Below are 24,932 nucleotides of genomic sequence, written 5' to 3'. Positions count from 1 at the left end.
CTCAGCGCACCCCCCCAGCTCTGTCTTGTTTCAGATGGTACCAAACAGCATTCTGTAGTCTGTGTTGTGGGAAAAATAATTTTAGACAATTACAGTTATCCCTGCTGGCCTTAAAACCTATTCAAGCTTTTGTTGACTAGGGACTGTGATGGATAGTATTAATTAACCATATACAACAGAATGAACAGTCTTCCCAGCATCTCCGTTGCTTTTTTTTTCTCTGTAATGAGTGTGATACGGTTCCTACATAAGCTATTGATCACTCTCTGGGTGAAAACGTGAAGTAATTGATGGTACCAGAAGAGATTTCCAAAATTTTCCTTTTTTTGTTATCCATACTGAGCCTGACTTCATTTAAACCAATGGTAAAAGATGAGAGATGAATGCTAGCCAAAACCAAAAGCAAAGGGGATAGGACTGTAAATATGTTCTCCTAGTGGACCATCGTAGTTAATTTTATCTTATAAAATATTATCTTGTATATTTGGTTATTCATAATTATATACTAAAAATTAGAATCATTATTTTTCAGGGGCTACAGAAGATACAGCTAATACAGCAAGAGATCACAAGATGAACAACTACTAAAGGTCAATGACATCTGAAGCAAGATGAAAAAAGAAACTGATTTGTACAATATTACAATTTGGGCATGTTATTCATATTCTCCGGGCGTGCATGGCTCCATCTCAGGTGAATATCTGTTCTGAGAAAACTATCAAGATGAAAAAAGCAATTGTAACGTTCTAATACTGAACATTTAAAGATTTTTATTTTGTCTTTTGTCTACTATATTACCAAACTGCAAATAAAAATCAGGTGGGCTTAATTTCCAAAGAAGATGCTGTCATTTTGTCTCTGGCTTAAATAGCATAACGATTTTGCCTATGGAGTAACTTGAAAACAAATTTCTTTTCAGTGTTCTGATTTCTCTGCTTCTCTAACCCACTTTATATTAACAGGACCTATGAATTTTATATTGAATGTGTAAATTACAGGCTTTTTTAGTTAATCATTTTTATTTGAATACTTGCAGTCGACATTATTTATCTTAGGATTTTACGCTGTCCATTAGCTTAGTGTGACACTGTCTTCCACCAAATGAGTAGGAAAACCAAATCCCCTATGGAATCAAATGAACAGTAATTTCTGGAATGAAAGCAGACACTAATTTTGAAGACTTTTAAGTCTGATAGAAAAAGCGGACTGAGAAGACAGAAGTCAGCAGCTGGGTCTTGGCCTCTCAAGGAAAGCAGATGATGTCTCATAGGGTCAGACAGTAACACATCACTGGGCTTCCCTCCTCCCAAAAGGCAGCTGCTGGATGGAAGGGAATGGGGTTGGGAAGCAGGACCCCCAAACCTCGGCTGCTTTGCTGGGAAAGCTGTATCCTCGCAGGACAGCCTGTTGCAAGTGCTAAACAGAAAAACACAATGCAAGGTAATATTTACAAGTGTGTCAACAGTTAAAGCTGATGTTTTCTGATCTGTATTTTTAAGAGTCGTATGGGACCAGGGCTAGATTCTGTGGTTCAGGATTTATTTGGGGGAAGAATTCCAGCTTCACATTTTGAAACACTAGTGGTAAGAATGAGCAACTTTATCACTTTGAGATAAACAGCAGTAAATGACTGCTTTTACTTAGTTCTGCTTTTTTTTTTTTCCTTAAGTAAGACTTAAAATAAAATGCTGCTTTAGTATCAACAGCTCCCATTCATCTCCATAGCAGAATATCAGCAATAAGGATTAGCAAATTCTTTATTAAATACCTATTGCAATAATCCATAGGACTACTACTGCTATTACACAACACAGAGGAACTGCTGATGAAGACATCAATCTGCCAACACGAGACAGGGTTGTACTGGGGTTGACAAAGAAAAACTAAAGTGTATTCTTCTGTCCATCCATGAGACAGCAATATCTATTTACTCTGAATTAGAAATAGCCTTCTCCATGCTAGGCAGAGACATTTCATCCTGCAGTGTGTCTAGGTTTGCCATTCTCCTGAAACTGAACCCGGAAAGATTTTCTGTATATTATTTTGGCAGGGTTGGTCCATCAGAAGACTTTTATATATACGAAATTTCAAGGTATATTTAAAGACTATTTTTTGCCTCAGGGATTCAGCAGACTTAACTGTATGCAGGCCAGGCATCATGAAACATAAACTGTGTATTGATCCAAGACAAAAAGAGTTGCTGTAGGGAGCAGCAGGTTCCCAAATGTTAGAGCAGAAAAAAATGCCAAGGACAGAAACTATCAATTGAAATATTGCCTAGCTGCTTTCATCAAAGAAAATATTGCAGATCAAATTATCTGATATTTGTGAATTGTTTGTTGCATGTAGGCTGTACTGATTGCACTAATTGCCTGCAATAATGATACCCAGATCTGGATCTGAATATTAATTTTAGAATAATTTGCAACTACTTATTGTTGCTGCCATGGCCTTTCTAGTTAAAAATAACTAGCTAATGCAATTCCTTTTAGTATGATCGACTGAGATTTGTGGCCTGAAGAGGGATGGGCTATTTTATTTTAGCTGTAGCTAAGCATAAAAGAAAATAATGAGAATTATAGTTGAACAAAAGCTTAACATTCATTTCTGCTTTGGCAGAATATGAGGTAGTTTCCATCCTTGGGTCGTTAGATCTATTAATTATGCCCCACTAATTTATGTTGTCACAGTGTCAGGTCCCCACCCAGCGGTGCACAGACTGGCTTGCCCCTGTCCGGTCTTACTTGTACTTATGGCCACATCTCACCAGTTCAGTGTTGGTGCCACACCTACGCACAGAGCTGATGTCAAATGCAGGCACAGTCATCTCTTCTTGATAGAGTGGAGCTTGCATTCTTGACTTTTATTGCACTGGAAAGGTTTTTCCAAAATGGTGAACAAAGAAAAGAAATTTAAAGGCTTGGAGAGAAGGAGGACACTGTGATGCTTGGAAAAAGACTCAAGAATATTTTCAAAAGTATGTTTGACTGGCGTTATGTCGTACTCAAGAATTTCTTGGTAATGAAGCTATTTGATTCAAGCAGGCAGTGATGGAAAATCCCACCTAGGGATCACTGCAGGAATGTTCCTCATACCTGGGAGAAGAGCAATGGGAGGGACAAGGAAAGGGACTTATGTAACCAGCTACCGTTAAGACGTTGTTATGAAGCTGTTGCTTACTACCTCATAGCTGTCAGCTGCTATCTTCCTACAATGGTCATTGCTTGTTAGAGGTGAAATTACTAAATTCAGAAAATGATGGACTCAAGTCTGAACCAAACACCAAGTGTAGATTTAGCTCTAGATATGTTATGAATTGTTTCTGTGCATTTTCAAAAAGCTTTCTGATCTTCAGTTAAGCCTGGTAAATATTTGATTGCAGAATAAATTAGAATAAAGAAGTTACAGTATGCTTGATAATCCTGGCTGTGTGGACGGAAGCTGTTCTTCACTCTGCTTTGATTGAAATGCTGATGTGGTTCCCTGGAATTAATGGATCTATGTGATCTATGTGCGCTTTTCACGAACTGGCTTTTAATTCCAGTTGAAATGACATTCAGGCAAAGATTTATTGGAAAACAGACATGAAGTACCCACTGCTTGTGCAAGTTTTGATAGAAAATGTTGTGTAAAGATAATAAACTGTGTTTGTTGCAAGTGAAGGAGAGGGATGGCAACTCGTTTTCCTGCCATCCCTGTTCTTTCACAGATTTCCACCTACTGCATATATTTTTCTTTGCTAGCATATTCTTAGGCCTGAATTGTGGTCCATTGGCTTCTGGCATGAATTTGAAAATGTGTTGATACAGGTTTTACCAAAGGACATATTTATGGAAATGAAACTCAGTTCTTAGGTGAAATATAGTACCAGAGGAAGATGGGAGATGTACTATAGAAAATGGCAAGTTTTGCTTTAAATCTCAGCCAAACGAATATTATGGGAAATAACTCACCTTCTAATAAAAAGAAAAAAAAAAGGACTCTAACCATTGACTATTGAAATTAAAGTGAGATTTCCCACTATCTATCATCAACTTCAAGATCAAATTAATTCTTTAAAGCTAATAAAGCCAACCCTGTTTTTTAAGGTTCCTATTAGCAATTGCAGCTGCTCCAATTCTGTTTAAATTCAGATCTCATTTTATTCATCCATGCATAGAATGAGGCCAAATCCTTGGGGACAAGAGTCCCAGGGAATAACAGATTCAGTGAGCCAGCTGTACGTACATCATTTCTATTCTGACAGAGCAAGATAGGAAAATTAAAAAAATAATTTTTGTATTAAAATCTCGAAGTTTAGGGATCTTTTTATTTCATGGATTTTAGGTGCAATTTATTGAGTGCACATTTGTTTTTTATAATACTTCACATAATATCTGGTCAATGGTATCCACAGAGTCATTTTTCAGGATTCAGAAACAAATCATTTAAAGGTATTTGTACATCATTACATGCAGATACTCATATCTCCATTCACTCTGCTTTTTACATACTGTCAGGTCACACAGAGAATAAATAACATCCAAGTAGCACTCATTGGTTTTGCCATGCTGCTTTCCGACCTGCCTTGCTAGAACTTCAACAGGGCCATCACAGGCCTAGCCAGATAGAAGTAAAGAAGTGGTGTTAACTGTTAAAAAGAAAGTACCGTCTGTAAATCCACAGCCTAGTAGTATCCAGAAGCCTTACCTTAGTGAAAGCCTTTTTAAAAGCTTTTTCTCTTTATTCTTGCAAATGTGTTTTCTAAGCATTTCTTAATCTTATTAAGTAATAAATTAAATTAAAATTCATGATGATGGAAATTTGCTCTTCATTTTCATCTAGACACTCCAGCAAACGACACAGCCTACAACTTAACAAAACTACTAGATCTTTAATTTTCTTTTTAACCAAATCCTGCTTTGTTCAGAGCTTTTGCAGGAAAAGGCAGAATAACACAAGCAGGATATACTATGTGCCCCTACTTAGGAAAGAGCAGATTAGATCTCGAAGGATTTATTACATGCTGCTCAGTGGAAGAGACAGTCATCTTTTTTTTTAAAATGAACTAATCATCCTCATAAGGACCTTAAATTCCCTAGCCAGTGGAAAGAAGCATGTGCTTAAATTACTTGGATAATTTCCCTCTCTGCTGTTCTCTGGAGCCGTCTACTTCTCTGCACTGATACAGTCCACTCAAAGTCTATGAACCACAGTGGGCCATACAACACAGGAATATTTCCAAAATTACCAAAGTGATTAAAAGAGGAAATTCGAAGTATTGAGAAACACCAGTAAAATAAATTAAGTTCTTCCAGAAAGACTTGAGCACAACTCCTCCACCTTCTTCCATTTTTTAGTGTCACTGACACTGAAAAACACTTGGAAAAATCTATGGTCATATAAATTCAACTCTTCAGGCAAATGCTTGAGGATTGTAGGAATGGTTTTGCACCTTAGCAGCCTTTATTCCTGTACATATATGAGTTTAAATGCCACCCAAGCATACAGTATTGAATAAATAAAATTATCTTGAGAGGAAGGGAGGGAGTGGAAGAGTCTAAGAGAAGGATATGATGAACATCAGAAAATAGCTTTCTGATTAAGATTATACAGCAAAAATTTAGAATCCTTTATTTGATATAGTGCATTTTGGAGCTGACTAAAGAAAATATCTTTTAAAATAATATTAAATTGGTCTCAAAGACATTCCCTAGAGATCTCAAATTAGACAAACTGTCCCCTAGAGGCACCTCAGGAACATAATAACGAGCAGCCGCTAGAACCTCTCTCCTGGGTCAGCCAGCTCTCCTGCCTCCTGTCACATGGTTGAGCAGATAGCTAGGCAGAAATAGGGTAACTTCGTGTTATTTCTTGTATTTTAAAAACTGTGGTAAATTACTATTGTTAATGTATGCTAGAGAAAAACAAAAAAGAGAAGTTTGAAAGCAGGTGTTTGGGAAAGCCCAGGCTTAGCATTGATCAGAGAGCTACAGGTGACACTATGTTAAACATTGTTCCAGGTCCAAAAGTCTATGTTTCTTAAAAATCTATGTCTCTAACGATGTTCAGAACTGTATGACTCACCATTGCTTCAGGAGTAGCTAAACTACAACCTGCTTCCATAAAATCTTCTGCATTCGGATGAAACAATGGTTTTTTTTTGAGAGAAGAGCTGTCATGAAAACCTCTTAACCTTCTCAGACCAAAATCTAGTCTCCAGTTCCCTGAAACAGAACCATTTAAGTCAGTGGGCTTTCATCAGTGCAAATCAGAATAGAATTTGTCCATTAGCATGTTTAAAGCATTTGCTCACTGCCAGAGTGCTGCCTTAATTCACTTTTCTGAATAAACTTCAATTTCAGCACTGAAAATCAATTTAATATTGTGGACAAATTAAATTATTTCAATAGAAATGTTAAGAAACAAAAAGGGCTAAGTAATTGCAGGTGAAATATATCTAAATAAGGATGTTATTTATGTTTGAAACTTCCAAATGTGTGCTAAGTGTTTGTAATAGAGAATATGGCCCATTCTTGGCACTAGGGATTAGCTAGCTCTGCTTTGGTTGAACACAAATGCTGGGAATCTGCTAAAGAGCACCAGTTCTAGCTGAAGAATGATGTGAGACCCATCCCACAGAAAGGGAGGAAGAACAAACAGGCTTTCTCTATGCATCGTTATGAATGCTTAAAAGATGAAGTGGAATTTGTGGACTTACTGAGTTAAATTATTTTTTTTCTGATACCAGAGTTAGCTGGAGAGTTGGTCCAACAGTTTATTTGGATGGAAGATTAAAGCTTTATTTGATTATCTGGATGGCCCTATTCACTCCACTTAAAATGAAAACAGTCTGAGAGATACTAAGTGATGTGGTTAGAGCTGGTATTTGCTTGGAAGTAGGTGAGATCTAGCTACTATGTTCAAGAAGAAAGATAGAAAACCCTACTCTCCAGAATGAATGTAAGAACTAATAGAGATGCGATAAAAGGGCATGACAAGCAGCCCTAGAGAAAGACAGAGTTTATGGCAATGTGAGCAAGTGGTGACTCTTCCAAAAAACACTCAAAATCAAACAGCTGGAACTGCTTTGCTCAGGCTCACTGATGGTTCATCTAATCCAGACTTCGCCCAAGACTTCATATGAAAGTTGCTTTACCTGACCCGGGTTTTGCCACAGGTAAAGCAGGTAATGGCTGTATACAGGTATGTATGTATGTATGTATGTATGCATGTATGCAGGTAATGGCAATATACAACATTGCAAAATAGAACTGAAGATTAATGTGAAGTGACTCCTAGAAGGAATCAGGTAATTTATCGAGTGGTCTGTGTTTGCCATCTAGTGGTATAAAGCCAAACTTCTTGTTCTGATGCGTGGGAGCAGACAAGACTGCTGAAATCTTTTTGTCTCAGCAGCAGACCTCTCCCATGCAGAAATATGACTGCTTCCAGGCAGGTGGCAGTGGCAACTGTGGTTAAAAGTATGACTGGCCTTTGAGGAACTAGGGGCAGAAATTTTGCAGCCCTTGGCCCGCCAGATCTAGGACTAGATCATTAGTGAGTTAGCAAGCGTTACCCATTAATTGATCCGTTGCACCTTTTTAGTACTCTGGTCATTGCTCTGGCCTTTCGATCTTACAGGTCCAGATTCTAAGAATATTCAGGCACCCAACTTTTCACTGCTTTCTGTGAGAATTCAAGCAACTAAATACCCTAGGAATTTGAGATTTTGTTCTAACAGCTTGTAAACCACACTTGTAAAAACCTCAGCCAAGGGCCCTCCAGATTTCTGGAGGCATCAGCTACGCTCCACAGCATCCCTGTATGAAGACATATGATTCTCTTCCAACCAGGAGACCTAACTACAAATAAATTAGCAGCTCATAAAAAATTGTATAGAGACTATATACCATTCTGGCAACGGAACATATATACCTAAACATAAGCTTTAAGACTAGTTTTCTCTCTTAAAACATCTAAAGGATGTGTGAATAAAGAATTAAGTAGAAGGATTAACTTTATTTCTCAGTTATGCCATACAGTAAATATAAGTCAAAGAGGATGCATTAATAGGAATGTATTTTATCAGAAGAAATTATATACAGCATGATATCTAACTGTACATGTTATTTACCTGGATTTCTTGCTACATAGTTAAGAAAATAATAATCATATATTGGTTTTTTATCAGTATTCAGGAAGTTTAAAGTAAGTCCCACATCCCAGCTAAATAGCAAATGTTTTCAGGTTTTACTATAAAAACATAGCTAGGAATTAAGAGCTGGAGTTTTCATAGCATCTCTGTGATTCAGGAGCATCACTCAGTTTAGCTGTTCCTGGGATTTTCTCTCCTAAGTCTTACAGATTTTTTTAAACCCCTTTCACAAGGCATAATGAATGAAAACAAAGCAATACAAATTATATAGAGGACAAACCCCAGATGACTAAAACAAAGGTTAATTAGATCGAATTAACTGTACTATGTAGTGTTAATCATATTAACAGGAATATGATTCTGAAAAGTGTACCTATACAATAACACCACATATATATTAAAATACGTGAAAGAAATATTTCTTAAAATGACATGCTATTAGCTATGGTCCCTCCTTTTTTTAAAAAAATTATTGAATCTTCTGTTTATTGAGCAGCTGTTGCTATGTTCACTCATTCATACATCCACTCATTCAACTGTTTAATTAATTATGCAATCAATTGTTCACTGAGGGACCATATATGATCTATGTTTTACAATTGACCTCAAAGAGTGAGGCAGCTGAATGCATCCGATAGAAAATAGAAAAAGGCATCGCAAGGTTCACAACAATTATCCAGGGTTCAAAGCCAAACACTATTTCTTCTAGTCCATTGTCATATTCTGGGCGGCACCCAAATGCCGGTGGTATCCAAAGCTGCAAGGAAAGAACGCAAGGCCAATATTAATCAGCTGCAATATGAGGGACTAGCCCTTAATGACTGTGACCCAAGAGTACTGCAATTTGGTTTCAGAAATCCCTAGGAAAACCCTCCCTATTGCTACTGGGGCACACAGGTGGAAGAGTATTTCAGCTTCTGCTGCTGCTACAGTTTTTGTGCTGTGTCTAAAACAAGCCTAGGCTCCCAGATTCCATGTTTAAATAAACTTTGTTCCCCAAAGGCACATTCATTTATTCTTCCAGAAGAAGTAAACTTTACTTGCTACAAACTATAGAACCATGTAATTTTAATATACTTATCAGGCTTGAAAGGTTGGGAAGCTTTTGGGTATTAACTTGTGAATTATGTTCAAAATATCTTACCGAAAGATTGCATAGGAATAAAAATGCAGCTATGTTCTTCAGAACTCTCCTCTTGTTGTTAGTGACTGAGTTTCTACTGTAAAATGAGAAATCTGAGGCTGAATGCACGACCGAACTGTTTTCCTGACCCCTTTCTTCTTTGGCACCACCATTTTCTCTCCCACAGATACTGCCCTCGAACAGGCAGGGCACCTCTCCGATCTCATGAGCAGCTCTGCCATTGTAGACCTCTTTGTATGAGGGGGTAAGTGATAAAGTGCTCCCCCGCGATATAGTCACTATTCGAAGAGTTTTAATATCATCGTTCACCTTTTCCTGCTCGCGATGTATAGATTCAATGATAAAGAGGTTCTGAATATATTTCTCAATAATAACCAGGACAGAGTAGGGCAGGTTATACCATGTGTATTTTGGATGAGCCTGGGCACAGATAATGGCGAGGATCGAGCCCCAGGAGAGGAGCCAGGACCCTGCAGCTGTCCCCACCAGCAGTTCTGCATCGAGTTTTCGAGCAGGATTTTTCGAATTATCCAATGATCTATCTTCCAGTCTGTAGATGAGAAGGGCAACAATTCCAGCTGTACACATGAGAGCCAACACAAAGATGGCATGCAAGTAAAACATAGTAAGTGCTAACTCGCTTTTGATTTTCGAACGTCCAATCTGAATTAAATACACAACAACTATGGCTATTGTGCTAGTTAACACGATTAGTCCAAAAATCATTCCAACAGTTATGCCGTGGAATTTGAATGGAGTTTTGTGTTGCTGGTGGTGCTCGACTTTGCGGCCAATGTTCTTCCACAGGACATAGAGCATCGTCGATGCTAGGATGTGGTACTCTATATTAAAGGGGTATAGATAATATATTCCTTGAGAAAATATTGAACAGAGAGTTGTTGTTGTGCAATTGCATTGAGGTGCATGATCATCTAAAACTAAAGGAGAAGGAGAGATTAGATATGTGCATTATAAGGATTTCTCATTTAAAGTGAATAAATAAAACATAAATAATAAAACATAAAAGGTAAGATTTCAGTCAAAAACCACATCATGCCACCCAGTTAGCCACCTAAGAAAGGGTCTCATCATTGAAGTCATTAACCTAACAAAGCTTTCGCACACCCACTGGAGTATTATCTCTGACTTCACTGCTCAGCCGCTGAGCAACAATCACAATACGAACGAATGCTGCACCAAAGAGCACCAAACTTCAGCAGGGTCTTGGTAAAAACAGTTTTTCATACCACGAAATTCCAGATCTCAAGGGCTTTGAGTCATCAGCCCTTCAGCTTAGAAGGCTTTTATATAAGCCCAGGGATCTGTGGATCAGATCAAGAACAAGCTTAACAAGGAAAGGGCTCAGTTCTACTCCCATTTTTAGTGTGGTTTCTGATACTGAAACCACTTTATTAAAAAGTTTTTTATGAATAAGAAAGCGGTGAAATAAAGCACAGATACTTTCACTCAATGCCCAAGTATAGTTTTAAGGTTAAAAAAAAATTAAAAATCAGTCTTCCCCTTTTGAGAGGAACCTATGAAATCATCATCTCTCTGCAGTGCAGTTACCTGCCTTGTAAACCCCTAAGACACCTCAATGAACAATTGCTTGTATTTGTAAAATAAATGTATTTAATGTGTATTTATAACCTAAGCAAATAATTTCAGAAATCAGAAATTTCCACAGTGGCAGAAAAAAAAAAAAAAAAGATACTTATTTTCACAATGTGTTTATTTATAAATATATAAACATACATGCTGAAGGGCACATTTTTGGGCACTGATCTTAAGATTTGTACCTGGAAGTTTTTCTTTTTTCTCCTGTAATTTTAGAAGAGAAGAGGAGAGGAGAAAGTTGGTACTGTTTTGTCTCAATCACACACTGTTAAGAGATGAAAACAAATTGCTTTTGCAGTGGATTGTATGTTAATGCCAAACTTGTCTGGCTGATCATTTCACTCCTCGTTTCAGATGCCACTTCTGACTATTCATAATTGTGTAACAATTCTGGCAGCAGAATAATAGCAATTAATATATGGAAACTGCTTCCGTTTAACAAGCAGAAATATCAAGAAGAGCCACTAACTTGTGATTTGCCTGCTCTCTGCTAATGCTCCATGATTATGAAATCTCTGAACTATCAATTAGCCACCTGATTATTAAGGGAAAGTAGCCAGTTTCCATAGATGCATCTAAAGGGTAACACTTGCAAATAGATTTAAAATTATGGGCATAATTTTAGACATGGTTATATTGAAAATACTATTTTACAGGTTTTAAAATTAAGTTTTCACTTACATGTGAACTTTGGCAAGAATTATTAAAAATGCCTACAATTTTTCAATTATACAGACTATAAATAGGCAAAAAAGAAATTAATTCAGGTGTTGGCTTTGTAGATGCAAAATCAGGAGTTTTTAGGATATAGGCACTACTGAATTCACTGGGTGGGAAAACATACGTTTTGCTCTTCAAAAGCTGTCTGTCTTTTCCCCTGTGAACACAGTCAAAATTTATCAGCTGTACTGATAACTTTTCATGGCAAGAAAATTACTTACAGCTGCTGAGAAATTTTATTTTCTCTTTAAAGTTAAGCACTCCTAATTTCCCTCTGCTTCAGTGGTGTTTGAAAGCAGAAGGCATCCCTAGCAGTTATACTCAATGTTTGTTGACTATAACTTGCACAATCTTACCAATGGAGAAAATGGTTTGTTATAAAATAAGAACCACCCAGAGCAAAATATTTGTCTTGTAAAGCAGCACTAATGGATAACCCTATCGCTCTGAGCCATTCCACTGACCACAGGGTCACACGCCACGTGTAACCACTCTCCCGGGAAGGATCTGCAGGATTATCCACACTTGTTTTGCTATGAATAACTTACATAATAGTAAACTGTTTTTACCACTGCTATGTTCAATTTACTTCTATGATTTACTAATAAAGGGGCTCCTCAGTGATGTTACTCCTCAAATAAAATTTTTTTTTAAATCTGTTTATTTGTTTGGAACTTCCAGTAATTGTTTTTCTTCTGGTCCTCATCTAAAGGGGAGATGAGTAAAACAGAAAACTATGGCCTGAGTCACCTACATGATAATGATCATATAACACTTTAGTTGTGATCTGAACTGATCACATATCAGGTCACTACCATTTGCCTGGGAATGACTATGGTGACATAGTCATGGGTGACCCAGCTCCATCGTACAGTGACCCAGTATTTTGTATGAAAGCTTGTTAGAGCAGGAATTCCAAAATGTATCAACCCTTTCACTTACCTATTGTGATGTTCCCAAAACCAAGCGTGATTAGTCTTTCCTTATGTTCATTCAGTTGATGTTTTGACTCGGTTAGCACTCCATTTGTCCACAGGAGTAAATTTGTGAACACGGAATGGATAACCCCAAACCTACAAAATAAAGTAATTATTGAAGGAATCTACACAGTGTACACCTCCATATATGTTAAATAAAATGCATTAACTTTCTGTAAACATGCTACATGGCACTATTTAGTTGTCAGTGCAGGGAAAATAAAATCATAACCGATCTCTCTAAAGATGTCCCTCAGCAGAGCACAATGGATGTTAGACTTCCAAAATTCTACAGAAACACAATGGCTTACTGTATTAAACCATTAATACCATGCTTTTATTATTTGTTATGCTCTCTTTTGTGATGGTTGTTATTCTTTGGGCTGGACAAGCATCATGTTCATGACAGTGACTGAACAGTCTTAACAGGGTTAATTGTTTTGCAAACCGTATTTCACAGCCTTCTGCAGCACTCCTTCATACTCACTGTGACTGGTCTTTCTTCATTGATACCACCACCTTCTCTAACTTCTAGTCCACGCATTTTTGTCTCCTGGAGAGAGCTGAAGCCAACAGAGGGCTTTATCCCATTCAGGCTACTGGTACAGACAGCATGGGTGAGTCTCCAAGTGTTTTTGAGACTCCTGGTTTCTGACAAGCCAGGCTTTCTTCTGTACCTGAGGCTGGTAATGTTCCTTCACCAAGAAACAGTTCTTTATTACTGCACTGTTCTCACTGATAGACTTGCAGTTAGGGATTTTTAAAATTCTACTGATGAACAGGGCTGATTTCACCAGCTGACATCGCAAGCCGCCTGCAGTCTCTCTCGTCTCTGGCATGGGGCTTGAACACTTACCCGAGAGACCAAAACAAAAGGAGAACCTTCTCCACAAATGACGTTTCTGAGTAAATTTCTTTTACTTCCTACAGAAACGGGTCAGCTCATTGATAATTTGAGATGAGTATTTTAAAAGTTACCATGTTTGTTTATTTATGTTCTATGTACAGGTAATCTACATTAATTCACCTTCTCACAAAACCAAAAATACATCAGAACTGGCTCTGCTGCCTCAAAGACGAGTCCTCAGTTCTATAAGAAATGTATGTATGCAGCTGTTCAGAGGACACAGCACTTACACTGCAAGAACCAAGTTCTGGTGTCAGAAATGTGCACAACCCTCACCAATTTGGGTATATGGGATACCACCGGGGAGGCAGTGAATTTGCATATCTGCATCTAGTTCCAAAAGGTGCCTTCCATAAAAGTCAATATAAAATACCACATATATATTGCACTGACTGCAGGTTGCTAATGCAGATTCCCTTCCAGTATCTAAATAAAGAAAACATAATATAGACCATAGGCCTAAGACACATACATGGCGCCTCCTTCCTTCAATAAACACAAGTGACACTGAAGTATCATACATTGCCCATTTCCCTCTCTCATGATAAAAATATGCTTATTCTGTGACTGTTGCATGTTATAAAATACAGGCACAGTTTAAATAAGATAAAAATAACTCAGACTAAAGATTATCTTCTCACTTGGGTAAATGGAATTACTTTTTTTTATATTAACACAATTAAGAGGAGAATCAAACTCTGTAAATGTTTTCCATGTCCCTCATACAGTAGGTGTTAAAGCACTGTGCAGACCTACACCTATTAGCATTCCAGATGAGGATCAGATCCACTTTACCTTTCAAGTGTTTTGAAAGACTGGATAACGTCCTTTGCATGACACCAAAGAAAGTACACCTAAATGAAAGGAATACAGCAAAATGTCATTACACTAACGAGCATGTGTGACGCTCAAAAAGGAAAGTGCATCTGTAGATGGGAACTCTGATGATTTAAACTGAGGTAGCTCCATCTCCACGCATGTGAAATAACTTATAATTTCCTCTGATGTTCACCCAGAACTTCTCTGGCATGATGAACCTACGATTTCTTGTACGCAAGGTCGGTGGCTCAACAGTAGAAAGTCTCAGTGTGGCTCACCAAAATATCTGTGTCTATATCTGGAGAGGCTTTTATTTCAAAGGAAATAAAGCTACCAGCTGTGGTCAGCTCTATGATTGCTGCAGGGAGTGATGATGCTAAGTTTGAATAATTTATTAAATATATGAAATTCTAGGGAAGGAGAGAGATAAGTGAAAGGATGCCAGAATTTATTAAGAAAAAAAAACAATGGACATCCAGGAAGCAAGAGAAAAGGTTGTATTTTCAGTGCAAGAGACAACCACGTTAGGAACACATCCATTTGAACTCAAGTATGGTGCAGAAAGGTCAAGCTGGAGAATAAAAGAGAGAGAGAGAACAGTATTGAGTTAGCAGGTAAAGGGTAAATAAATATTAAAAGTGGGAATATCTGTTTGTGGGGGGATAATGGAACTGGTACCAAATGGAACAAAACTGGTTCCAAATGCTGGTAAGCGCAAGGAGAACAATACCAATATTCCTCAGGGACATTAGAGTGAAACTGGGAGTCCTGCTTACTCAGAAGCGCTCCTAGGATACTGAACTTGACAGTAGATGAACCATCAGGAGAGAAACAGTCCAAAAGGTTTCTCTTAGAAACCTGCCTGTTCTGATGTTCCAGAAATGGTCTGAAAAGTGCAAAGAACTTTGGGTTCTTCTTCAGCAATTAGAGTAACTGGAAGCCCATTTTAGCACTGTGCCTATTACTGTAGGCACCCTACGCCACAGCTGGCATTGTCCAAGACATTCAGTATCTGATTTTTGAAAAAGCTAGGAAAATGCAATTCTCCATGGGCTGCTTGCACCACCCAGCAATGACGTGCTCATTCATTCCTCTAATGAAGCGTTTATCAAAAGGAGGTGTGACCACTGTGAAACCCCAGGTGTAGAGACTAAAAGGTATCATAGAGGTTTCAAGTGAACTCAGACAAATTGAAATTAGTACCTTAGTCTCATCTAATGCCATGTTCAATTTCCCATTCTGGATAGATGCAGTAAAACCTAACAGCAGATGTGAAAGCATTCTCCAAAACTTAAAAAACATAAGTTTTGAAGATCTGTTCAGACGTTAGAGTCAAGAAAGTGGGGGGAAATAGGAACAGAAAAGTCAGTAAAGTAAAGAAATAGCATAAAATCCAATTTTTGCTCACAGAGTACTCATTGCCTCAGAGGGACTTCTGCCTGCAAAAGAGCACAATGCACAGCTTGTCTTGGAAGGGCAGGTGCGTGTGAGTTCACTGTTTGCACAGGTGCAGCACATATATATTTATTAATTTAATGGCACATGTGAGGATGCCTCATTAGAGTAAAATACAACAGAATCTGACACATATTCTGTAGAAAAGAAATCCTTTGATTTTTAGATGACACATAATTAGGGATGCTCTCTGCTGTAAAATCCTGTGATTCAAAGATCTGAGATTTGTCTTAGGTAAGAGGTGTCTGGCAAATTACTTTTTTATTTTTTCTTTGATTGCTCAGACTAACATTCAAGATTTCATTACTTTAAGCTAAGTAGATGATAAATTCAGCAACATTGGGTGATGTAAAATTTAAATTAGAAATCTTATTCCCTTTGTTCACCATTGTTATACACCCTTTCTTCCACACTCCAGTTCACGGTAGCTGGAAACCTTGTCAGCTCAGGGTCACTGGATGCAATTAAGAACGCTGCATGCAGCTCGGCAGTGAAAAAAGGCTTAATTTCTTTGGTTTGTTGTTCAGAGGCAGAGCAGAGAAGTTGCAAGGCACGGAGAGTGGATATTACAAGAATGTGAAATTAAGACTATTTCAACCAAATCAGAATTTCACCCTCAGAGAAAAAGATAGAAGAGGTCAGAGTTACTACTTAAATTTTGCTGCTTTTTTTGTTACAGAAAGCAGGAAAATGTAGGTTCTTCAAATGCTCATTTACATCCAACCACAATTGCTAGGAAAAATCTTTATTTTCTTTCTGAATGACTTCATCATCTTGGAAAATGCATTAAATGACCTGGCTATAACTGAGTATCTTAGTCGAGTGGCTTTTTCTTTCCTCCTTTCCTACAAATCTGCTGACAGAGCCTCACAGGAATTCACGTGATAAACAATCACCTATGGAATATCACCATATAATACAGACCCAAAGCCTTGAAATAAACAAGCAGCTGGAATATTTTACCGGAGTCACTGACTGTGTGCGCTACTGTGCAGCCACTGATAAGCACAGCCAAATGCTTCTAGAAGGAAAACCCATGTTCATTTGGCATAGGAAAGGTGTGCAAGTATTTTATAACAAGCTAAATACATGGGGAGGGGTTTGTCCCTTTGAAGTATCAGGCCTCCACCCCTAACCACAATGGGGCATCAGGATAGACAGATTGAACTGAACTTCTGTGGCAAGTCCTACCTACAGAAATAAGTAATTGTCTTTAGCCAGGTTGCTCATTTCAGCCTGGAAATTCTGAAAGTTATATACGTAACTTGAACTGAAAAAAGCATGTAACTTCAACTATAGGAGAGCATTTCTTCGTTATTTCTTTTCTGAGCCCATGTGAGTTTTATGGCTGAGCAATTTCAGGTTGCAAAGCCTGAATTTACACATTGAAAGGATATACATGCACAAGAATTTAGCCCTCAAAAGTATCCAGCAATATGCTTAGAAATTAAATTAGTGTAAAATTCACTGATGATGAGAAGATAAAAGATACTTTTGGTAGGAAAGACAGACATAAGATAAAACTGCAACCAGTGACCTTTACCTGTAAGATGGTGTGCACGGCATGTGTAACAGGAAAAATGCCTTCAGCTGGTGATAAACAGTTTGAAAAATCAATATAATATCCAATTTTAAATGAGTCCAGAATTAAAGTAATCACTGCAAATAATGTAATTCCACCTACAGATGAAAAAGATATTAGAAAAAGTCAATGTACAGGTATACTGTCTAGAGACAATCTGTACCAATATGCTAAAATCTGTTTGGGGAAATAAAAGCCGATCAACATCCATGTTCTTGTTTAGGGAAATAAAAGTAGATCGAAGTTCATGAAGGTAATTGACTCCATGTAATCAGCCCCTCGCATTTGTGAAAGCCTCTGCCCAATATCTTACGAAAGCACATCCCCGTGCAGACCTTGCACGGTCAGTGCAGAGGAGCCAGTCCAGCAGCGGCCGGGACCTGGAGGCGCTCAGCGCCTTGCAGATGGCTCCCAGCTCCCTGCAGGGTCAGCCTCTCAAGTAACGGTACCACTGAAGCGGCCATACAGTGCATGAATTAGTGCTCTATACAGCCACACAGCGAACTATACAATTCCAGGGAGGTGAACAATCACGTTACAGTCTCCTGGCCGAGGGGCTCGGCCGTGGGAGGTAACACAATCACTTGGCATGCCTCCCCCGTGGTTCGGGAGGTTACGCGTTAGCTCAGAGACAAAAACTACACTGAGCGGTACGGTTTGTTCTCCTAGAAAGGAACAAAAAAAAAACCCTAATAAGTTTTTCTATGTATGGATTTCATATCCTAAAGAACTTTCAAAATACATATTTTGGCTTGTTTAATTTTTTTTTCTTTCAGGAATGTAAATGTTTGTTACAAACTTATTCTGGAAGGGTGTATGGTAACACAATGTATATTATTAATTTCTGGGTTTGTACCTCTATGACTAAGTGCAACTGGCAATAAAATTACTGAACCAAACTCTGAAGTATTCATTTGCTTGGGTTTTTTTTTCTCTCTAGGCTTTTATTCTAGCAAGTTTCCACTGGATTTAATTTGGGTTCATTTTAATTAAGACCAGATAAAAATCTATGCATGGACATTAACTGGACCTTAAGATATAGATCAGCATCAGTATCTTAATCTTTCTTTGTAATTCCTCACAGAGAAAATAACATCACCAGTGCTGACTTTGACGAATGTTTATCTTTTATAAGGACCCACAACATAATTTCCTTACAAGCACCTCATGTTCCACTTGACTTGTGTTAATAAAATATAACACTGATTTAATAATTTAATACATTTATTATTAAAGTTGCATTGATAAAAGTAAGTAGAAATAATAAAAATGCAATGTATTTTTATTATTTCATTGATCTTTTACAATTAAACAAAAATAGATTTCAGAAAATTTTTTAACCACAAGAGTATGAATTCCAGCAGGATTTTATGTTTCTGTTTTACAATCTCTCTATAATAAAATCAATGTCAAATTATTGTTGGAGTGTAATTTCTACCAAGAGGCAGTTTGCCTCCCCCCAACTTTTGCCCTCATATTTCAAAATCTAAAACCTCTACTCTGTACTTCATGCATGTGTATATTCCCATACATTTTTTAATTTATGCTTGTCATGTCAGCTAATTTGTATTATTTCTAACACACGTGAGAGGACTGGAGCCCACATTTAAATAGATGAGCCATTTTTATTATGCATAAAAGTAAATGGCATCACAAATGCAAAATTCTAGGCTACTCTTTAGATCAAGTGATATGTTTCCTTCCGTATTTAAAGAATTTAAATTATTCTAAAATAAATTAGAATTGTTAATTCTTCTCAAATAACTTTACCTGAGGTAACTGGACCTGCTCTGAGCAGGGTGCTGGAGTAGACGACCTCCAGAAGTCCCTTCCTACCTAAATTATTCTATGATTGATTCTGTGATTCATGTTTTATTTAGAAGGTATGCAGTAAACTCAGCCTGTTTCACTCTTTGTCTGGAAGATGTCAAAGATGACTTGCTTCTAAGTGTTTCAATAAGAAGGAAAATGATATCTTCTGAAGCAAAAAGATTATAACAATCTTCCCAATTACTCTACAGTGAATTGTTATGCCTGTGTTGACTTTATGGAGTATTTTAGAAAGGTATTTAACTCCCCATTCATGACACTAGTAAGGTAATTTTCCAATTAACTCATGGTGCAGGATCAAGCCCTGAGGAACTGCTTTAGTGAAACAGCAATGTCAGAGCAAAATGTGTGGAAATGTATTTTATAATGTAAAAGTTTGGCATCCTTGCTTCCATCACTCATGAGAGTGGCTCAACAGCACAGGATCACAAGGGACTTGTTAACTAGAAGAAATGGGAAGAGGGAAGGGAAAGGAAGGCAAACGCATCTTAGATTATTGATCTGCCTCCTGCACCATATCTGCATCTTGTCTTTCCAGGGATGGCCTGTACTGTCGTTCCACTCCGTCTTGCTTGTATTTCACAAAATTACTCTTTCGGTTGTATAGTCTTACATCAACGTCCAGCAGACCATTGAGGGGGGCGGGGGCGGGGGCGGACAGACACGACACACACACACACACACAAAAATCCCCAACCACCAACAAAAAAAGACCCACAAAGTTTCTTTTACATTTGAGCATTTTAGTTTATGCTTTAGTATCTCTCTTCATGTTTGCTTTACCTTCATCAGAGATTTGGTGGGCTTCAATCTGTTCCCACTAAAATCAATAGTTTTGCCATTGTCCTCCAGGGATTTGATTACTTTATATGGCTCATTTATTTTAATGATCAATTATTTAACTTATTCAAATGATAATCTGTTTCTGGCAACCACTCAGGTGACCACACTGTAAGCATATGCAAAGAAAGTGTCCAACACACGTTTTTAAGGGGCTTCAGAAGAGAATTATTGTCTTAATTTGCTTAGGCAAAAATCAAAGCACAACTATAATGCCCATACATACGGTATGCTAATGGTTTCCATGTTAACTTTTCCTGATGGAAACCTCAGTATTATATACTAATACTAAATACTAGATATATATCAGTAATTCTAAATGATGAAAATCATTCTACTATTTTGCTATTTCTATTTGAAAGTTAAAGAAATATTAAATGATTGTTATTGTGCATTGAAAAAAATCGGGATTTATTTCAAATGGGCATTGAAACCTGCATCTTAGGAAATCAAGAAGAGGATTTTCAGTATTGCTAAGTGCTGGCTTAATTCTTTCTATTAAACATCAAGAAGAAGAAAGCCATAATGACACAGTTGTGAAAATGCCACCCTAAACTTAAAATATTATCTGGTTTTAAATAATAGACAAGCTAATGCAAGCAGGAGGAATACACCAGTGGAAGCCTGCCAAGAGCTCTGTAAGTTGACTAGCTGTCTACACTGTAAACAGAAGCTGTGCTGCTGGAGAACGTGATAAAATAAAGCCATTTGTGAAGCCCATTGATTTTCTTTTGAACTCTCTGTCTCACCTGGCTGAACTTCCAAGTAATGGTCAGAGACCGTTCCCTCAAAGAAGAGTGTACTCAGTGGAGTAACATTGTCAAGGAAAGGACTTCCTAAACTTTCTTGTGATTACTTGCGTCAAGATAACTGACTAGCACACAAGTGGGAAGACAACTGTGCTCTAGGGTTCACACAGTAGCAAAAATGCTCAAGGAAACCTTTCTGTGAGCAGTTCTTGTAAACTATTTGTCCTTCCAGTTCTGTTAACTGTGTGCAAGGACTCAGTTATAGGAGCTTTTTGTTAAGTCATTCTTTTTCAAGGTTTGTCATAGCAAAGTGCTCTAAGTAGCCGGCCACCACCGCTTTAACTAAAGTGATATTCACAGTCTGAAGGAAATAATGAAAATATATTCAGTTTATACTGGTTAATACATGGACATTTTCTCCAATGATGAGAGGAAGGAGATATTCTTCAAAAGCAGCTGACAGAGCTAGTCAAAAATTGCAGAGTGCTTTCTGTGGAAAGACTTGATGAAGATTTGTCCCCGCCTTGTCCTCCTTTCTGGACTTCTAGTCTTTCAGATAAACGATTTCTATGATAAAACCACTGAGGCAAAGGAGGGCAAGGGGGATCTTGGCAGAGGAATTGCCACCTGAGTTTTTCCTTAGCTCAAGTAAGTTTGCTTTTACCAACAGAAGATAAAGGACTTGTACAGGTTTGTTGTTAACTACAAGAAACGCCTGAGAATAGGAAGTTGTAGGTCTTTCCCTAAGGGTGAATTTGTTGAATTGCAGCCTAGACATCCAAGAGAAGCGGTGGAAGCTGCACCACTTGAGAAGCTAGTACAAAGAGCCATCTTGTGCTGGTAAAAGAAATGGATAAGGTAACCTAGTAGTTCATTCCAGTATCTTATTTCTAAGTTTCTGTGACTCCTTATATCCTGTAGGACAAATGAAATGCTGTGAACCCTGTGCCAAAAGAAAAAGGGCAGGGGTCCTGCTGTACTTACCCATGTTAAGCAGTATTTATTCCATACTGAAGAGGGGAAAGCTACCCTCTGAGTAACAAAAGCATAGCTTGGTCCAAAATGGGATCAAATTAAGCCTCGCATTAATGAATTGCAGGAGGTTGTAAGCCATATAAGCTAATAAATGAAAAAGGCCTGAGAGCTGAATATTGTTTTGGAAAATAGTTTTGTTTTGGAAAATAATTAAGGAGAACAATTCAACAGTTGGTACATGAACTCCATACGTTTCAGAAAAGAGTCTGCAGACCATGGCTGTAAAATGTTAGACATTAAAAAACAAAACATTTTCCCTGAGCAATTCATACAGCATAATTGTTAACAGTTGCAAAGAAAAAGACAGGCAAGCACTGAGACTGAGAACAAACAAAACTTCCACAACACAACCTAATCAGGTTTTAGATGTTCTTGGGATTTGCATTTGGATATTTCATTAGCTGCTGCTGTTATAATTAGCTGTTGTCCCGTTGCCAGGAGGACTGAAATAGTTTTTGGAAAAGCTGCCTTGTAGCACTCCACTTTACACACTTACTTTCCAACCTGTCATTTACAGTGCTGAGACTGGAAAAGAGGTCAGTAAAACCAGGCTTGCCTATTACTCTACACAGTGCTGATGTGGGTAGTTTCTTTTTCTTGGGACCCAGAAACAGCATTCCTGTCACTATGGCTCTGTGATGTGCTCCCCAATCACCTTCTCTCAATACACCCTTATATCCGTACTCCCATGCGCCCCCGACTCTGCAGATAAGGGCCATCACATCCCACCACTACTCTTGCAAACTTGTGTACCTTTCCTACAAGCTAATGCTAGCTTTAGCTTCCTTGCTTAAATGTTTTATGAACTAATCTACAAACTGATCTGGCCAGGGACTGTGTCCTCTTCTAAGTCCAGATGTTTCTAAGGCATCACTGCACACACATAAATGGGAATCTCTGATATACATCAGTATAGAGAGCACTCGAGGACCTTTCTGACTGGTACTAACCTGAAGTAAGTTGCATTCTATTGCCTGGAAAAGGTGATAATTCCTCTGAGTTGCATGAAACCAACATAATTGCCTCTTCCATTAGCTATATTTTATTTTTCAAGTGCTACCAAACCAGCCTGGTAAGGGAAAAACAGCACCGGTGCTTTCAGCACTGTAAATGGTAGGTTGGAAAGAAAGGACATTTAGCAAACAGCTTTCCCATACAATTTCCTAGTATGTTCAGCTTATGCATATATTTACTTTAGAATGCACTGCATGTGCATTAAGTTCGTGAATACCAGGATGCCTCCTGGTAGGGATGGAGAGGGTAACAAAGCGGTAGCAGAGAGGGGCGACATCACGGACATCCCGTGTGTGGTACCACCCTGTGCGCCATGGCCTGTACTTACACTTCAGCCAGCGGGCCCCGGCGTGTGTGTCCTTGTCCCGGATCAGCCTCCTCTGCATGCAGCTCCTGCAGAGGTACCACAGCATCCACAGCAGCTGGATGAGCATCAGCGTGATGAGGTAGGAGAGCAGGTGGCTCTTGCTGATGCCCACGGCGTGCACGGCCCAGGCGAAGGTGAGCAGCAGCCCAGCCAGGAAGAGGTTGATGCCGTACTGGCTGCTGAGGATCTCGGCGTTTTTCTGCGGGTAGCTGCCGCCGGCGGAGGGGGAACCGGCGCCTTTGCCCATCTCCCACGCCGGCGGCCGGGCGCTGCGAGCGGGCGGCCCCGGGGAGCCCCGACGCCTCGGCTGGCCCGTCCCCCGCGGGCGGCCGGGGGCGGAGCGGGGCCGCCGGCCCCCGCCGTGCCCGCCCGCATCCCTGCCGCCGGGCGGGGCCCCGGAGTCCCCGGCTGCCCGCGGGGAAGGTGGGCTGCGGGGGGATCTCGCCCTAGGCTCAGCCTACAGCCAGCGTCGAGCTTAGGGCTGTGCGGGGGGTGTTGCAGACCGGTCGGGCGGTGGCAAAGTTACCGTACGTTCAGTAAGTCCCGTCCTGGCCCCGAGCATTGTAGTGACCACGGGCTGGAGCAGCAATGACTGCGCTCAAAGTAGCAAAGGCTTCGGCAGGAATTAGGTCACTCCTCATTTATTCATCTTTCCAATTTTTATAGGCATTGTAGGTATTGACCTTTTTAAATTTAAACCGCTTAGCTGTAACTGTGACCTATGGCAGTAAGACACCGGCGCGTTCAGACCTCAAGATCTGGAGCACCAGCTGGTTGTCACAGGGGCCGACAGGAATTTAGCCCAGTGTAAAACACAACGTATTTTAAATGGTATTTTGTTTGCGCACAATGCAAATTCTCTTAGTTCTAGGTATTCAGGCACCTAGCCATAGCTTGGAGGCCAAATACCAAGACACTGGTTCTTCTTCTGGCCAGGCAAGTCTTACATTTTTACCCTGTATCTGGTGGTAGCATATCAAATATCCAAAGCATTGTTTTTCACAGCGAGTGACCTGTGTCTCACATGAAATTAAGCTGCTAATTCAGCTACATTAAAGAAACAAAATGGGAGAAATTGAAAGACAACATCTATTTTACTCCATTCCACTAGCAAAACTCGCAGAGGTTTCAAGCTTTTCTGCTTCTGAAGCCAGAAATGAGTAAAAAGAGTTTTTTTCTTAAGTACCAAAGGACATTTCTGAACTTATATGCAAATTTCTGAGGTTCACATTCCTCTTAAAGACAGAGAAGGAAAACAAAATGGCAGAAGGGTGGAATGTGTGAATTCTGTACAATCCCGTTTAGCTAAGCGTAATGAAGTAGTAGCCCATGTCCTTTATTCATTTTGGCTTGTTCTCAAGAAACAGGTATTTTAAGCCATCGACAAATTTTTGTTTTGAAAAATGCAGTTAACTGAAAGCTAGCGCTGTGTTTCCATCTGGCCCATAACAGCAGCGTAAGTCAAAAGCATAACCAGCCAACCAGTTAAGGCTTCAACCACCTCTAGCTCAGAGCTACATCCATCCCTTATCTGAAGTTTATGGAAATGCCACGTCCTACTTTCATCTTGTGTAACATAACCTTTGAAAAATAACTAAGGAAGATGTTTTCATTTTACAGGCCTTCTATGGGTAACTGTGATAAATAATCTTCACTGTCTGGATTATTTTATTTCAAGATTATTCCAGAGCATCCCTTGTCACCTGTGAAGAAAAGCTCTTCAGTGCTGGTACACGTTC

At 38.9% G+C, this 24,932-nt stretch overlaps 1 protein-coding gene across 1 annotated transcript; it reads right to left on the bottom strand.

Annotated features, from left to right (window-relative positions):
• Positions 1-8,595: 8,595 nt before the first annotated feature.
• OTOP1 (otopetrin 1) lies at positions 8,596-23,512 on the bottom strand. The gene is made up of 6 exons (XM_009506067.2): positions 23,155-23,512; positions 17,320-17,456; positions 14,298-14,356; positions 12,561-12,691; positions 9,282-10,219; positions 8,596-8,894 (listed from the first exon to the last, which is right to left on the bottom strand). The coding sequence occupies exons 1-6, from the start codon at positions 23,438-23,440 to the stop codon at positions 8,724-8,726; spliced, it is 1,722 nt and encodes a 573-aa protein (XP_009504362.2). The 5' UTR covers positions 23,441-23,512; the 3' UTR covers positions 8,596-8,723.
• Between the last annotated feature and the right edge of the window lie 1,420 nt (positions 23,513-24,932).

This window comes from Phalacrocorax carbo, chromosome 4, assembly GCF_963921805.1.
Source record: "Phalacrocorax carbo chromosome 4, bPhaCar2.1, whole genome shotgun sequence".
NCBI classification, from domain to species: domain Eukaryota; kingdom Metazoa; phylum Chordata; class Aves; order Suliformes; family Phalacrocoracidae; genus Phalacrocorax; species Phalacrocorax carbo.
The sequence above is the reverse complement of the archived record's forward strand: the minus strand, read 5'-3'. Positions and strand labels throughout refer to the sequence as shown.

Bases quoted from the DNA above. Each gene is read 5' to 3' on its own strand.
- OTOP1 (XM_009506067.2), bottom strand. From the start codon at position 23,440: ATGGGCAAAGGCGCCGGTTCCCCCTCCGCCGGCGGCAGCTACCCGCAG. The intron at 12,692-14,297 runs GTAAAGTGGATC...TTTATTTTGTAG, and splicing joins TCTTTCAAAACACTTGAAAG to GTTTGGGGTTATCCATTCCG. The intron at 8,895-9,281 runs GTAAGATATTTT...CTTTCCTTGCAG, and splicing joins TATTCCTATGCAATCTTTCG to CTTTGGATACCACCGGCATT.